Below are 16685 nucleotides of genomic sequence, written 5' to 3'. Positions count from 1 at the left end.
ATCATGGACCTAAGGGCTGGGATAATGCAGATGAAGAGTTGGGGTGTCCTCCATTTTGTAGAAAGCTAGTAGTCATATTTTAGTTAAATTCCAAAGGACCTGTGGCTATACTAGTTTTTTTCTTTTTCCCCTGAGCCTGAAATCTGGTATGTCGGTGGATCCAAGTTATTGTCTGGGGGAGATGATGTCATGGCTGGAAAAAGGACCAGAAAACTGGATCAGGGAAGAGAGTAGCTCCCTAATCTGGGAAAGGGGTATAAATATTGTTGACTTTAAACCCCATTGATTTGGTATGATCTGGGGCCCATAATTTGCTTAGGAGCCTATGTGACTTCTGCATCCCTCTAGATCTGAGCTCACATTCTGTGGTCCTGAGTAGGAACATTCCATGCTACCCCAATATTGACCCATCTTCCTCATGTGTAGCATAGAGTATGTTGTCTAACCTCCCTTCAGAGGATGGAATATTCTCTACCATTGTTGATCTAAGTTGAGGGCAAGGTCCAATGGGGCACATAAAGGGATCTATTGTGTTGTTCCTGATAGAACTCACCTGTAACAATGGAGAGAGGGATTTATTTGAGGTCTAGGCCCATCAAGTCTGTTTGGGAATCTCAGGATGCCCCAATTAGGGCTCCAGCTGGTGGAATGGCCTGATAGTGACTAAAGAGTCATCATTAAAGTATGCCAGTCTCTTGCCCTTATTCAGCTTTTGCAGTTCTTGATTTGATAAGGTTAGCTTTGGAGTGAGTGAGAGAACTGTAATAGGAGGTAGGTGAGAAGGGTATCTAAGTCTAAGTAGACAGTATTTCATTATAAATTTGATACTGACTCACTACAGACTATTGTGTGTTTTTGCTTTCTGGTGTATATTTTGCCTTAATTTATAGATGCATGTGAACATATGCTCTATCTTACGGGACCTGGTCTATATCTAGGATTTGGGACTTTGTTAGGAAGTGAACCACCTGGAATGGAATTAGAGAATACCATGAAAGGAAAGGTCTCACCCGAGTAATGAGGCTGAAGGGTTGACATTCCACATCTGACATCTCTGAACACAGTCTGAGGTGAAGCATGCTGAGGTGGTACTTGTTGCATTGACTAGGTTGGGATTGACAGATGCAATATCATTTGGTATGACTTGAGAGAAATATGCAGGAAAGTGAGCCACACCCCAGAGGTTTTAGGACTGGGGGAAAGATAGGCTCTATAGAGGAAGCGGGAAGTTCCTGCTTTCTTAGGGTTTAAGAAAGCAATAGATAGTTATTGCTATAATCACATTATTTGGCAATTGGGTTAACTTTGAGCAATGCCCTTGTTAGGATTTTCTGTATCATACACACTATCACCAGATTTTATGTCCTTTGATATTATTTGTATATAACTATGCCACCAGTTGCTTCTGTTCTCCCTGGACTAAGCTTCTAAGAGGGTCAACATATCAAAGACTCAGCCTATGCATTAAAATGACTCAGTCTGTGCTTTAAAAAGTTTGAGACATGCAATCATTTTTCCCCTCTCATATTACTTAAATAGTGATTTATAGGACTACAAATTAATAGGAGTGTACATAAACACCATTCCCACCACCAAAAGACTGTGACCCATCACATCTCCCCCACTACCCCCCAACGCCCCATGAAGCTGAACATCCACCCTTACCCTCAACCCAGGGTTTTTACTTTGGTGCCATACTCCAAATTTAGTCAGATCCTTCTTTGAGTTTCCCTTTCTGTTATTCCTTCTCAACTTCTGTTTATGAGTGGGATCATCCCATACTTATCTTTATCTTTCTGACTTAGCTCATTTAACATAATTCCTTCTAGCTCCACCCAAGATAGGTCAGAGAAGGTGGGTTCATTGTTCTTAATAGCTGTGTAATGTTCCATTGTGTATATATACCATAGCTTTCTTAGCCACTCATCTGTTGTTGGGCACCTGGATTGCTTCCAGGTTTTAGCTGTTATGACTTGTGCTGCTATGAACATAGGTGTACACATATCTTTTTGGTTGGGTGTTATGGAATCCTTGGGGTATATCCCCAGGAGAGGAATTACTGGGTCATATGGAAAATCTATGTCTAGCCTTGTGAGAGTTCTCCAGACTGCTCTCCAGAGAGGCTGGACCAATTTGCATTCCCATCAGCAGTGCAGAAGAGTTCCTCTGTCCCCACAGCCTCTCCAGCATTTGTTGCTGCTGTCCTTTTTGTTGTATGACATTCTCACAGGAGTGAGGTGGTATCTCAATGTTGTCTTTATTTGCATTTCTCTGACAATCAGCGACCTGGAGCAACTTTTCATATGTTTGTTAGCCTTTTGGATCTCTTCTGTAGTGAATGTTCTGTTCATATCCTCTGTCCATTTTTGGATGGGGTCATTTGCTTTTTGTTGCTAAGTTTGCTGAGCTCTTTGTATATTTTGATGATTAGTCTCTTGTCAGATGTATGGCATGTGAAAATCTTCTTCCATTCTGTGAGGGGTTTCCTTGTTTGTGTGGTAGTTTTTTTGTCTGTGCAGAAGCTTTTCAATTTGTTGTAGTCCCATTGGTTTGTTTCTGCTTTAGTCTTCCTTGCAACTGGGTTTGTTTCATCAAAGATGTCTTTGAGGTTTAGGTGGGAAAGTGTTCCACCAATATTTTCCTCTAAGTTTTTGATAGTTTCCAGTCTAACATCCATGTCCTTGATCCATCTGGAGTTGATTTTTGTTTCTGGTGAAATAAGGTGGTTCAGTTTCATTCTTCTGCATGCTTCAACCCAGTTTTCCTAGCATCATTTATTGAAGAGAGCCTCCTTTTTCCATTTAATACTTTGGGCCTCCTTATCAAAGATTAGATGTCCATAGGTGTGGGAAGACTTTTAAAAGTAGATGTATTAGTTCTTCTTTGAAGGTTTTGTAGAATTCATTTGTAAAACCATCTGGTCCAGGACTTTTATTTTTGGGAAGGTTTTTGATAACTGTTTCAATTTCATTAGCTGTGATGGTCCCGTTCATGTTATCTACTTCCTCTTTACTTAGTTTTGGAAATTCATAGGTATCTAAGAAATCATCCATTTTTTTCCCAGGTTCTCTAGCTTGGTGGCATATAGTTGTTCATAGAAGTCTCACATGATATGGTGAATTTCTGATGTGTCTGTTGTGATATCTCCTCTTTCATTTATGATCTGATTTATTTGGGTCTTCTCCCTTTTTTGTTTTGAGTCTATAGGTTTGTCGATTTTGTTCAGTCTTTTGCTTATGTTGATCTTTTGTATGGTTTTCTTTTCTTTTTTTTTTGCAATTTAAAAAAAATATTTATTTTATTTATTCCCTTTTGTTGCCCTTGTTGTTTTATTGTTGTAGTTATTATTGTTGTTGTCATTGTTGGATAGGACAGAGAGAAATGGAGAGAGGGAGGGGAAGACAGAGAGGAGGAGAGAAAGATAGACACCTGCAGACCTGCTTCACTGCCTGTGAAGCGACTCTCCTGCAGGTGGAGAGCCGGGGTTCGAACCGGAATCCTTATGCTGGTCCTTGTGCTTTGCGCCACCTGTGCTTAACCCGCTGCGCTACAGCCCGACTCCCTTGGTTTTTTTATTTTCAACATTACTTATTTCTGCCCTAACTGTAGTTATTTCTGTCATTCTGGTTGCTTTAGGGTTCCTTTGTTCTTCTTATTATTATTTTTCTAGGTCTTTAAGATGTGCAATCAGGGTGTTTATTTGTGCTTTTTCTTGTTTCAATTTGTTATTTTTCTAATTGGGCTGTTCCAAGGGTTTTACCTCCCCAGGTCCATCCATTTTACAATCAACTCGTCAGTCTCCACTTAAAACTACTTAACTCACAGGGGTAGATAGCATAATGTTTATGCAAAGAGACTCTGATACCATAAGCTCTGAAGTTCCAGGTTCAATTCCTCGCACCACCATAAGCTATAGTAATCAGTGCTTCGGTAAAAACAAAACAAAACAAAACAAGACAACAACAACAAAAAACTACTTAACTCGGGTTCTTTCTGGAGATAAATCTGTCATTGGGTTCCACAAAATGAAGCTCCGTGACCCCTTGCAACATCTTTGCTGTCTGTTGGGGTGTGACTAATGCCAGGTGGTAGTGCCTTCAGAATGCTTTCCAACCCATAAAGGGGTCATGGAATTAGCCTTTTAGAACAAACAGACTACCACACAGTGAAATACCCTCAGCTCACAGCTCTTTCTTTTTAATTATATATGCACTTAGGGGTGCATATATATTGTGATGTAATACAAAGTGTTTTTCTTACTTTGGTTTGCACCAAAAAAAATAGAAATAAAATATTGCAAAACAAAGCAAGCAGACGAACACCCCCAAACAAACCTCCCTATAAAATGCACATTGGATCAAGCTGTGGTCCAAATACCTTCTGTTTTGACCTTTCTTCATCTATCAGTGGTCTATGCATGGCTGGCGAAACTACTACTGTGCTCCTTGTAAGCTGCCTTTTCTTTTTTATTTTTTATTAGTGATTTGATAATGATTGACAAGGTTGTAAGATCACAGGGGTACAATTCCACACAGTTCCCACCACGAGAGTTCTGTGTCCCATCCCCTCCATTGGAAGCTTCCCTATTCTTTATCCTTCTGGGAGTATGGACCAAGTATATATATATATATATTTGGCCTCCAGGTTTATTGCTTGGGCTCAGTGCCTGCACTATGAATCCACTACTCCTGGAGGCTATTTTCCTCCTTTTGTTGCCCTTGTTGCTTATCATTGTTGTTATTATCATTGTTGTTGGACAGGACAGAGAGAGGAAAGCAAGACAGAGAAGGGGAGAGAAAGACACCTGCAGACCTGCTTCACCACTTGTGAAGTGACACCCCTGCAGGTGGGGAGCCAGGAGCTCGAACCAGGATCCTTATGCATTGCACCATGTGTGCTTTACCCACTGTGCTACTGCCTGCCCCCCTTGGATCAAAGATCTTTATGGGGTGCAGAAGGTGGGATTTCTGGCTTTTGTAATTGCTTCTCCACTGGACATGGGTATTGGCAGGTGGATCCATACTCCCAGTCTATTTCTATCTTTTCCTTCTATATTTTCCCATGTGGGCAGGGCTCTGGGAGGTGAGGTTCCAGGACGCATTGGTGAGATCATATGCCCAGGGAAGTCAGGATGGAATTATATTTAAGTAGCCTTTTCTTAACGAGCCACTGCCATTACTACCTTCACCACCACATGCAGAACCACTTCCAAATTTCTTAGCTTGGAGTTCATGAACCTTTGCTTTGGTTCTGTGTACCTCCTACTACTTCCCCTCCTGCATGGTATCATCTAGTTAAATTTCTTTCTCCATGATTTTATTACATATTTATTATTTACTAGTGCAGAGAGAAGAAGCGAGAACCAGCATATCACTCTGGCACATACTGGGGATCAAACTCAACCTCACACATGAGAGTCCAAAGCTTTGTTTCCTGAGCTTCCTCCCAGGATGCTCCATGCTTCTTTTTGGGGGAGGTTAATGGTGTCCAGTCCAGTTGCTGTGACAAGTGACTGCAAAATACTTTTACCCCCAAGCTAGGTCCTTTTCCACCATCAGGCACCAGGACCCAAAAGGCACCCCTACTGTTCACCCCTCTCCCTGTCCCCTTCCTCATAGTCCTTTTCTTCAGTGCCATACATCAAACCATGATCTCTTTTGAAATAGAGGTTTATGTGATCCTGGGAGTGGCACAGTGGACAGAGTGTGGGACTCTCAAAAAAAGTGAGGTCCTGAATTTTATCCCCAGTAGCACATGTACCAGAGTGATGTCTGAGTCTTTTTCTTTGTCTCCTCCTGTTCCTCTCAATAACTGAATAAAATTAAAAAGCGAATAAAGATTTATTTATCAATGAGAGATAAAGAGAGAACCAGAGTGCCTCTCTGGTATATGCATTGCCAGAGACTGAGCTCTGAACCTCATATTATGGTTCCAGTCCTTTAGCCATGATGCCCCTTCCAGGGCCGCTCTGCATGTTTTCCGACCTCTGAACTGATCTGCCCATCGCCTTCCTCTTCACGTGCCCTTGGTGCCAACACTGTCTGATGCCTTCTTAAGTGTCCTTCAGTTCAGGGATTGATCACCTCCTCTGAGAAGTCTTCTGAGATAACTCTGTTTGAAAGATATATTATTTCTCACCACCAGACTTCTGAATCTCCAATCCCTCCAATACTAAATCGCTAAGAAAAAAAATTGAAAAACAACAACAACAACAAAAAACAGCAGAGATGGCCAAAGAGTTTGTAGAAAAATACTGCCCATGGCTAATTGGAAAATATTGCTTCCTAGTTGGGAAGATTTGCATAGTAAGATGATTCCCTTACCCTAGGATTGTAATTTTTTTTCAAGTTTTTAAAAAAATATTTATTTTCCCTTTTGTTGCCCTTGTTATTTTATTGTTGTAGTTATTATTGTTGTTGTTATTGATGTCATCATTGTTGGATAGGACAGAGAGAAATGGAGAGAGGAGGGGGAAGACAGGGAGGGGGAGAGAAAGACCGACACTTGCAGATCTGTTTCACTGCTTATGAAGCAACTCCCCTGCAGGTGGGGAGCTGAGGGCTCGAACTGGGATCTTTATGCTAGTCCTTGCACTTTGTGCCACGTGTGCTTAACCTGCTGCGCTACCACCCAACTCCCGGGATTGTAAATTTTAACCTAAATATCTGGTAATTGTTACCAGTTTCCAGACTTAGGGTAGAAACAGTCCTTTTCTATATCTATCATTATCTTTTATAAAAACACTCTAATGTTACACTTCTGAACATTTCTCCCCTCTGCATCCATTCATCATGGATATCACCTGCTGGCCCTCAGCCTTTGGAAATGCCAAGACCATCAGAAATGACAACTCCAGCCGTTTTGGGAAGTACATCGACATCTACTTTAACCCCAGTGGGGTGATCGAGGGCGCACGCATAGAGCAGTTTCTCTTGGAGAAGTCCCGTGTCTGCCGGCAGGTGAGGCCTCTAGCCAGTACCTGGGTCCTGTGGGCAGCTCCCAGCTATGTGGGGTGGGAATCCAGGGAACCAGGGTAGCTGCCCTGAGGGGCCCTTTGCCCTCATTCCTACTCTCCAACCTCCCTTCCCAGGGGCCTCAGGGACTCTCTGGGGCCTTAGCTGGTAGCCACTGAGCCCACACTTTACCTGAGAGAAGCCAAGGATAATTAGAATTGAGCCAAGATGACTTTTCCCTGGCAGTCAAAGAAAACCAACGACAGCATTTTCTTTCTTGAATTGTGCGCCCATATAACTTGCTTCGTTCTTCAGGGCCCTCTCTCCTCACTCCCACTAACATGGACACTGAGGCCTGAGCAGTTCCCTGGGGTAAGAGTGTATCTTCAGGGACTGTGGAGTGTGTCTTCAGGGACTGTGGAAAGAGACTGGGATGACAGTGTCCAAAAGACCATGTGGCTAGGAAGTAAGGTGTCACATAGAATCCCAGTATCACACAGTGTTCAAAAAAGGTTTCATATTTAGCTTGACGTTCTGATGCCACCCTCTTGAATTCCTAATAACTTTTTATTTTTAAGATTTTAACTTTATTTAACTTAATTTGACAGGACAGAGAAAAATTGAGGAAGGAGATAGAGAGGGACATCTGCAGAGAGAAACCTGCAGCCCTGCTTCATCACTTGTAAAGCTTTTCCCCTGCAGGTGGGGGCCAGGGCTTGAACCCCAGTCCTTGAACATGGTGTCATGCGCTTAACCAGTTATGCCACCACCTGGCCCCCACCTAGTAACTGTTAAAGCATGAGTCACTATGCTTTCATTTAAGAAAATACTTTATTTTAGTGAGAGAGATACTGAGAGAAAGGTCAGAGCTGCTCAGCTCTGGCTAATGCTAGGGTTTGAACCGGAGACCTTTGGGGCCTCAGGCATGGAAGTGCTTTTGCATCACCATTATGCTATTCCCCAGGCCAACCATGTTTTTATATTGTACTATGCCCCAAAGCTTGTGTGTCATCCTCAACAAAAGAGTTGAGATGGTTCTGTGGGTAGGTGTTGTGCTCTCATATGACCCCTAGAATGCGTGTGCATGGATGCACACACGTACACACATATATACACACACAAACACACATGCACACATAAACACATGCACACATTCACACATAAGGTACAGAGCCAGCAAACATGAGGAAAGGGCTGGGGGGTTGGTGGGAGGGTGGACAGGCACCTCAGAGGTTTGGAGTTTGTCCTTCATCAAAGCAGATTCATCTGTGTTAGCATGGAAGGACTATAAAGAGATATAGGTTGAAAAAAACTGAGAAGTTCCAGAGCAATTAATATATTCTTATATAAAAGGAAAACTTAAAAAATTTTATTTATTTATTGGATAGAGATAGAAATTGAGAAAGGATGGGGGGATAGAGAGGGAGAGAGACAGAGAGACACTTGCAGCCCTGCTTCACCACTCATGAAGCTTTCCCCTTGCATGTGGGGACTGGGGGCTTGAACATGCATCCCTGAGCACTGTAATGTGTGTGCCTAACCTGGCACACCACTGCCTGGTACCAGGGAAACTTTTTTTTTTGTATTTATTTATTTTCCATTTTGTTGCCCTTGTTGTTTAACATTGTTGTAGTTATTGATGTCATTGTTTTTGGATAGGACAGAGAGAAATGGAGAAAGGAGGGGAAGACAGAGGAGAGAGAAAGAGAGACACCTGCAGAACTGCTTCACCGCTTGTGAAGTGACTCCCCTGCAGGTGGGGAGCTGGAGGCTCGAACCAGGATTCTTATGCCCATCCTTGCGCTTTGCGCCACGTGCGCTTAACCCGCTGCACCACCGCCCGACTCCCCCAGGGAAACTTTATAGATATGCTATAAGCAAAGGCATTAGTAATGGCTAGAAGGAACACAGACTTCCTGTGCTTCTGTGGAGGGAGGAAGAGGTGGTGGAAGGTGAGGCGAAGGGGCGACACTTCTCTCTTGTTTGTTTTAGTTCTATGGAGTTGCATCTTCCCTGTATGACTTTTCTGTTCCCTGACTGAATTTTCATTCAGATAGAGAGAGACAGAGGGGAAAACGCTACAGAACTGGCATTTCCCCTGGTCCTAGAGCCCTTGTGTGGTGCTGGCACTCAGACCTGGCCTGGCTCACGGCAAGGTAGACATGCTGAGCTGCCTTTTCCTTCAGAAACTTAGATATTTGGTCATTACTGGGGCTTCACTGCTACATGATGACTTTTCACATAGCAAATGAAACAGAAGGAGAGGGGCTGGGTGGTGTCGCACCTGGTTGAGCACATGTTACAATGCACGAGGACCCGGGTTCAAAGCCCCTGGTCCCCACCTAAAGAGAGAAAGCTTCACGAGTGGTAAAGCAGGGCTGTGGGTGTCTCTCTGTCTCCCTCCCTTTGTATCTTCCCCTTCCCTCTTGATTTCTGGCTGTCTCAATCCAATAAATAAATAAATATAATAACAAAAATTAAAAAGAGAAAGTAACAGAGGGAAAGGGAGAGGGAGGGGGATGGGAAGTGGGGAGGGAGAAGACACTACAGCCTGGAGTTTCCTTCAGGGCAGTGGGAGCCAGATTCAAACCTGGGCTGTGCACATGAAAAAGCAGGCACACCCTCCAGGGGCGCTGTCTTGACTTCAGAGACCCTTGCCTGTAAATACCTTGCATTGCTGGACCCTGTACCTGACAGCGTACTGTTTCACCCCTCCCAACCACCTTGCATTCAGACAGACACAGAAAGGGAGAGCCAGCACAGCAGCAGAGCTTCCTCCATCCCCATAGTGCCTCCCTTGCGGTGCGGGGGCTTGGACTTGGGCTGTAGCACAGCAAAATGGGCATCCTACCCAGTGGGATATTTCTCCAGCTCTACATTATTTACCTGGGATTGCTTGAATTCTCATGGGCAGAATCATTCACTGTTAATGTTTAAACATGGAGAAGGACTGGCCAGGGAAAACAATGGCTGTCAGGACTCCAGGGGGTCAGTGAGTGAGCAGGGTGGGCTGTAAAGAGACTAGGATTCAGAGCCCTGCCCCGCTAGAAAAAGAGGAACAGGCTGGGGGTGTGGATCCACCTGCCAACACCCATGTCCAGTGGAGAAGCAACTACAGAAGCCAGAACTCCCACCTTCTGTACCCCATAAAGATTTTTGGTTCATGCTCCCAGAGGGGTAAAGAATAGGGAAGCTTCCAATGGAGAGGATTGGGACACAGAACTCTGGTGGTGGGGACTGTGTGGGATTATACCCCTGTTATCTTACAATCTTGTTAATTATTATTAAACCACTAATAATCATAATGATAAGGGGTGTGGGGTCCTGGAGTAGGTGGGTTCTGAGTTTCAACACCACTCCCTGACTTTTGATTCTAGGCACGGGTGCTTCTAGGGGTTTGGGAGCAGTGGGAGAAGGGAAGTCGAGACAGGTGTCCTTTGTGGCACAAGGTGGTGGGGGCACCTCACTGGAGGATGGCAGCTAGACCCTGCCCTTCCTGGGGGCAGCATCACAGGCACAGCCAGCAGAGAGCCCCTGGGGTGGAGGCCGGGCAGCCCTAGCTCAGCCAGCCTCCTGGGAGCTGCTCACATCTGTCCGGAATCCCTCCCCACCAGGCCACCGAGGAGCGCAACTACCACATCTTCTACAGCATGCTCATGGGTATGAGCGCCGAGGAGAAGAGGCTGCTGGGCCTGGGCACCCCCTCAGAGTACTACTACCTGACCATGGTGAGGCTCCAGCATCTAAGCCCTGCTCTAGCTCTCCTCCCCCAGCTCTCCTCCCTCTGTCCTTGTCACTATCAAGCTCACTATTATTTTTTTTTATGGATTTGATTATGATCAACAAGTATATTGGATAGTGGGTACAATTCCACGCAATTCCCACCATTAGAGTTCTGTGTTCCAAACCTCCCTTGAAAGCTTTCCTATTCTTTATCCCTCTGGGAGTACGGACCCAGGATCATTATGGGGTGCAGAAGGTGAAAGGTCTGGTTTCTGTAATTGCTTCTCTGCTGGACATGACCAGAACACTACTCAGCTCTAGTTTATGGTGGTGTGGGGGGATTGAACCTGGGACTTTGGAGCCTCAGGCATGAGAGTCTCTTTGCATAACTATTATGCTGTCTCCCTTCACCCACCCTATTACTCTCTCCCATCTTGCTGTTAATCTTGTGCAGCTCAGTCCTTTCCTTCATGCTGCTGTGAATCGCCCTCCCCACCCCACCTCTTCTTCCCCAGACCTCCTTCACCACCCTGCCTAACCACAATCAGCTCAGCAAACCACTGAGAGGAAGGCCAGCTCAACACATGCTTGGCCGTGCCAGAAAAACCCAAACTCTGGCCTGGCCTTTGGGTCAGGGACACCTGCAGCCTTGCTTCCACCACTTGCAAAGCTTTCCCCTTGCAGATGGGGGCCTGGGGCTTGAACCTTGAGTGTGGCAACGTGTGCACTCAACCAGGTGCACCACTGCCACCCCCCTCCCCGCCAGAGATTGAATGCCTTGACCAAGGTCACACAGCCACTGAATGTGCTGACTTAGCTTTGGCTGCTCAGTCCAGGAACGCCATGCTAATGATACCAAGACTTGGCTTCTGGAGGTGCTCTTGTGTCTTTTCTGGGCTTGGGCCTGTGACCTCTTAAGGCCTCCCCAGTGTCTGTGTGGCTTCACTTTTAAGCGGACTTGTCTGAGTCCCTAAGGTGAGTCTATCATTCTGGACCCTGAGAATGATGGAGGTGGGGTAAGGGAGAATCCTCAGAAAACCTGATGTATTATCCTGCAGGGGAACTGCACCTCCTGTGAAGGTCTCAATGACGCCAAGGACTATGCTCACTTGCGCTCTGCCATGAAGATCCTCATGTTCTCTGACTCTGAGAACTGGGACCTCAGCAAACTGCTGGCGGCCATTCTCCACCTGGGAAATGTGAAATTTATGGGTAATAAATTCCACCCAAGTCACACCACTTGGGGAGGAGGGAATACAGGGGATGGGGCAGGAGGAATGACAGACTTCTCCCCGCAGGGCTCACCAACATGGTGTAACCCTGCACATGGCCTAGCCCTGCACAGGAAAGACTGATGAGGACTTCAGCCATTATTTTGGAAACCTTGTAGGGTTAGGGGGTAAAGTCAAAGCTTTGGGGCTTCCAAAGGTGACGAATGATAAGCCTTTCACAATATTTTCTGGGTCCTCAAGGGCTCCTTACTCGGGGTGAGGAGGGATGAAAGTTCACAGAGTCACACAGGAAGGAATTGCTTATAAAGCCCCAGGAGTTGTTGACAGAGCATCTGGGGACAAAGGAACCTGACTTGTTAGTGTTCCCAAGCTCTTGTCCAGTCACTAACAGTCCTTCCTGGAATAAAGTAGCAACAAATCTGATGCCATAGATGACAAACTATTCCCTGAAGTGGGCTTCCAAACTCAGCCTCCAGCACGCCTTGGAAAGGAAATGGGAACATTTTGGACAGAAGTATCATGAGCTAGAACAGGCAGGAACCGTAGGCAGTAGAAGCATTTTTCATATATTAGAATCACTGGACAAAACTGTGAAACAGCTGTGCTTGAGAAAAGAATGAAAAAAAGCAAAACTGGATTTGGAAGATAACACAAATAGTAACACACCAAACTCTCTGCCTGAGGCCCTACAGATGTCAGGTTTAGTCCCCAGCACCACCACAAACCAAAACTGAGCAGTTCTCTGGCCTCTTCCCCCACCCAGTCCCCTATCCACTTTCTGATTACAAAAAAATATTTAAAAAAATTTTAATTTGATAGTATGGAGAGAAACTGAGAGGGAGAAAAAGGGAGAAAAGGGAGAGACAGCTAAAAAATTTTTTAAAGAGAAGGAAAAAGAAACCTTAAAAATACAGATAGGGACTGGAAAATACAGAAAAAGACATTAGAGACTCTGAAAGGAACCATTTTTAAGGAGAAAATTTTAAGTTAAAAAAAGTACAGAAAATGAATAGCTTCATTAGATGACTCTAACATCCTAGCAAGTATGACTGACTTGGGAGAAAAGTCAGAAGAAACTCTGAATGTAGAACAGAGAGGAAAATAAAGAAACAAAGGGAGAGTAGGAGAGCTGAAGTGAGAGGTGTAGTGTACATATAATTGGTACTCAGAGAAAGAGTAGGGCAAGGTGATATTTGAAAATATCATTTCTGGTTCTAGAACTAATGGAAGACACTAAGCAGTGGGAGAAAAGAAAAGCAGGCTTTGCAATTTTCCTTTTAACAATTTTATGTATTTATTATTGGATAGAGAGAGAGAAGTTGAGAGGGGAAGGGGAGAGATAGACAGAGAGACACCTGCAGCCCTGCTTTACCACTCTTGAAGCTTCCCCCCTGCAAATGGGGACCAGGTGATTGAACCTGGTCCTTGTGCACTGTAATGTATGTGCTCAACCAGGTGTGCCACTGTTTGGCCCTGTAAGTTTTTTCTGGAGCAGTTGTGTGTCTGTATGATGTTTCAGAAATTATCCCCAAACATGAGACCAGAGCTGGGTGTGGTGAGTTTTTAATAGAGAGGAGTTTTACTACACCAGTTGGTGAGAGAGCTAGATAGCTCTAGGAAGTTCTCTGCCCTGAGCAGAGGAGCAACCCCGGCTTTATAGGATTTACATCATGGTTGCATTTCAGTTACCAAGGGATTGCAGACACTGGCACAGTGCAGGCACATCATCTTCAGCCCTGGTGCTCCCTGGTTATGGGGATCTTATCTCTTCCAGTGTGCTGGATTCCTTCCTAGCTGCCTTGCTTAGGAATGTGGAGGGAGGAGACAGGACCCATCAGACACAAGGGAAGCACAAGCTTATATTCACCTATTTTTCCACTTCATGGACAGCGTGGATGTGGACCACTAGCTCACTGTGTGTGAAGGAAATAACTCCAGGTGGGCTGTAGGTAGGACGGCCATTCATCCATCAGCTAAACTGGGCATCTCTGCTAGGGGCAGATGCAGATATCAGGACTTGGGCGAGTATTATAAACATGACATTGAGGGCATAATAGAGCCAGGCACAAAAGAAGGCACATGATTAGGTCACACATCCACACAACTTAAAAATGGTAAAGTTAAGTGCTAGAAAAGAATGCACATGGTTAGATCAACACAGGTAAACAGACACAATTAAATGCTCCTTAGCGGAGTTATACACAGTTAACAAAAAGAAAAAAAAAAAACCAAGTCATTTCTAGAAGAGTTGGGAGCTTGGTGACCTCTAGTGGACAGAGCCACTATCTTAGCAAGAAGGGATGCAGGAAAGGCTTTGGGCTTGAGGTAGGTTTTGTGTTTCCAAGTTAGTAGTGGGTGCACAGTGTGGACTTGATAGTTATTCATTATAACATACCTGTGAGTTTTATGTATATTTTTGTCATATGCAGTTTTAGAATGATTATTATTGCCTCATCATTATTTTTTTAAATTTTTATTTATAAAAAAGGAAACACTGACAAAAGCCATAGGATAAGAGGGGTATAACTCTACATAATTCGCACCACCAGAACTCTATTCCATCCCCTTCCCTGACAGCTTTTCTATTCTTTATCCCTCTGGAAGTATGGAACCAGGGTCATTATAGGGTGCAGAAGGTGGAAGGTCTGGCTTCTGTAACTGCTTCCCCACTGAACATGGGCATTGACAGGTCCATCCATACTCCCAGTCTGTCTTTCTCTTTCCCTAGTGGGGCAGAGCTCTGGGGAAGCGGTGCTCCAGAACACATTGGTGGGGTTGTCTGCCCAAGGAATCAGGTTGGCATCATGTTAGCATCTGGAACCTGGTGGCTGAAAAAAGAGTTAACATATAGAGCCAAACAAATTGTTGACTAATCATGAACCTAAAAGCTGAAATAGAGCAGATGAAGAGTTATCAGGGGCCTGCCCAGCTCTGTCTATTGGTGGTACCAGAGATGGAACCTAGGACCTCTCACATGCAAATTCCCTGTGTTACAGCTGCACTATATCTCCAGCTTTACTTTTAAAAGAAAGTTAGAAAAAAAGCAATCAAACCATAGAGAATGCACCTGCTTCCACCGTCCCATCCATCTACCTCCACCCCCAACAGTCTGGTGGTATCAATGTAGGGGTTGACCCTAGGAGGAGGAACATGAGCTAGGAGAGCAGTCTGGAGACTGATGCAGCAGGACTGAACTCTTCAGATGGGCCTTTGTGTTTTCAGACCACAGATAAGGTGGTAAGAGTCCCTGGGATACACGCTCCCTAAGAGGAATCTGAAAAGGCCAGAGTTTCTGCTTTGGCGTTCTAGTGTCTGTTCATCTATCTGCCTACCTATCTTGGGATTTGTTTATTCAATTAAAGGAATTGAGGAAGGAGGATGAGAAAGAGGAAGAGGAAGAAAGACCAGAGCACTGCTCAGCTCTGACCTAAGCTGGTAGTGGTAGTTAGTGGTGGGGTTTGAACCTGAGGCCTCAGGCATGCAATATGGGGCTGTAACAGATTGAATTACCTCCTGTCCCAGGGATTCTAGACTCTCACATGTGCATGTGGGGTTGCCCCAGGTCTGGGAACCTTCCTGGGACCCTCTCCTCCCTCACTTTAGGTCATTTTGCTATTTTGTTATCATTTGTTTCTACAGCTGCAGTCTTTGAAAACCTGGACTCCTCTGATGTGATGGAGACCCCCAGCTTTGCCATTGTGCTGAAGTTATTAGAGGTAGCCTGCCCCTGTGTCTGTCAAGGCTGGTTCTGACAATCTTCCAGACACCGGAGTCTACCTCTCACTTAACTCTTGACATTATCTCTGTGTCCTTGAACTTTGCAAGCCCAGGGGGTGGGGTGGGTTTGGAGGGGGACAGTGTGAGTTCATCCTTAACAGAGTAGCAGATATGATCAGTTTGACTTAAACACAATGGCTTCTTCTCTTGTGTTCTTCCTGTTCCTTAGTGGCCATCTCTCAGCACCCCCAGCCCCATTTCTATGGCCCCTCTAAGCTCTATTCACCAGGCTTTCTTGCCCAGTGCACTTTGCTTCCTCGTAACAGGGCTGTCGTGGGTGTCCCCAGGGCTTCCCAGAGTTGTGCTATTCTGGGGGAAGTGACATATGCCAACTTGTGAGCTTTCTATGTGGTTACAGAGCCCACCAGGCAGTGGTGTTGCCGGGGATTGAACCCTTGGCCTTGAAGCCTCAGGCACACTCATTGTGCTGTCACTCTAGCTAGCCTACCTAGTGTTCCTCAAAGTCAACCTAGTGGTCCCAGTCCTTCCCTGTTCCTCAGGAGGGAGAAGTGCAAGTTTGCTCAACCAAGGGGTCAGCACCCTTTGCACACACCCAGCCTTGCTGACTTCCTGACCACTCTGACCCTCCCAGAAGCCTGACTGGCCCCTCTCCTCCATGGGTGAGAGCCCTGGAGCCAGGCCCCCATCACCCACCATGATACGACCCTCACCACTATCCAGGTGAAGCAGGAGGAGCTGTACGACTGCCTGGTCAAGCATTCCATCGCCATCCGTGGGGAGTTTGTCACCAGACCCCTCAGTGTCAGCCAGGCCGCAGACAGGAGGGATGCCTTTGTCAAGGTGCGGAGCTGCAGAGAAGGGGGTGTGTCTAGCTGACCAGGCTCCTTGCCCTGGGAGAGCTGGTGGGAAAGAACAGAGATGGCTGGGCCTGTTCGGACTCAGCACACTGTCTGATGACTGTGGGCTTTTTTTTTTTTTTTTTTTTTTTATGAACAAGTCTTAAACTTCATTTATTTTAAAAAGAAATGAACATCAAGCA

At 45.3% G+C, this 16685-nt stretch overlaps 1 protein-coding gene across 1 annotated transcript in view; it reads left to right on the top strand.

Annotated features, from left to right (window-relative positions):
• Nucleotides 1-16685, top strand: part of MYO7B (myosin VIIB) — a 92097-nt gene that overhangs the window by 24997 nt on the left and 50415 nt on the right. Inside the window, exons 6-10 of the mRNA XM_060178098.1 lie at nt 6817-6959; nt 10568-10681; nt 11735-11888; nt 15548-15624; nt 16367-16486. Of these exons, the coding sequence (XP_060034081.1) occupies nt 6817-6959; nt 10568-10681; nt 11735-11888; nt 15548-15624; nt 16367-16486 (608 nt within the window). The remainder of the gene's footprint in view (nt 1-6816; nt 6960-10567; nt 10682-11734; nt 11889-15547; nt 15625-16366; nt 16487-16685) is intronic.

This window comes from Erinaceus europaeus, chromosome 18 (assembly GCF_950295315.1).
Source record: "Erinaceus europaeus chromosome 18, mEriEur2.1, whole genome shotgun sequence".
Taxonomy (NCBI): Eukaryota; Metazoa; Chordata; class Mammalia; order Eulipotyphla; family Erinaceidae; genus Erinaceus; species Erinaceus europaeus.
The sequence above is the reverse complement of the archived record's forward strand: the minus strand, read 5'-3'. Positions and strand labels throughout refer to the sequence as shown.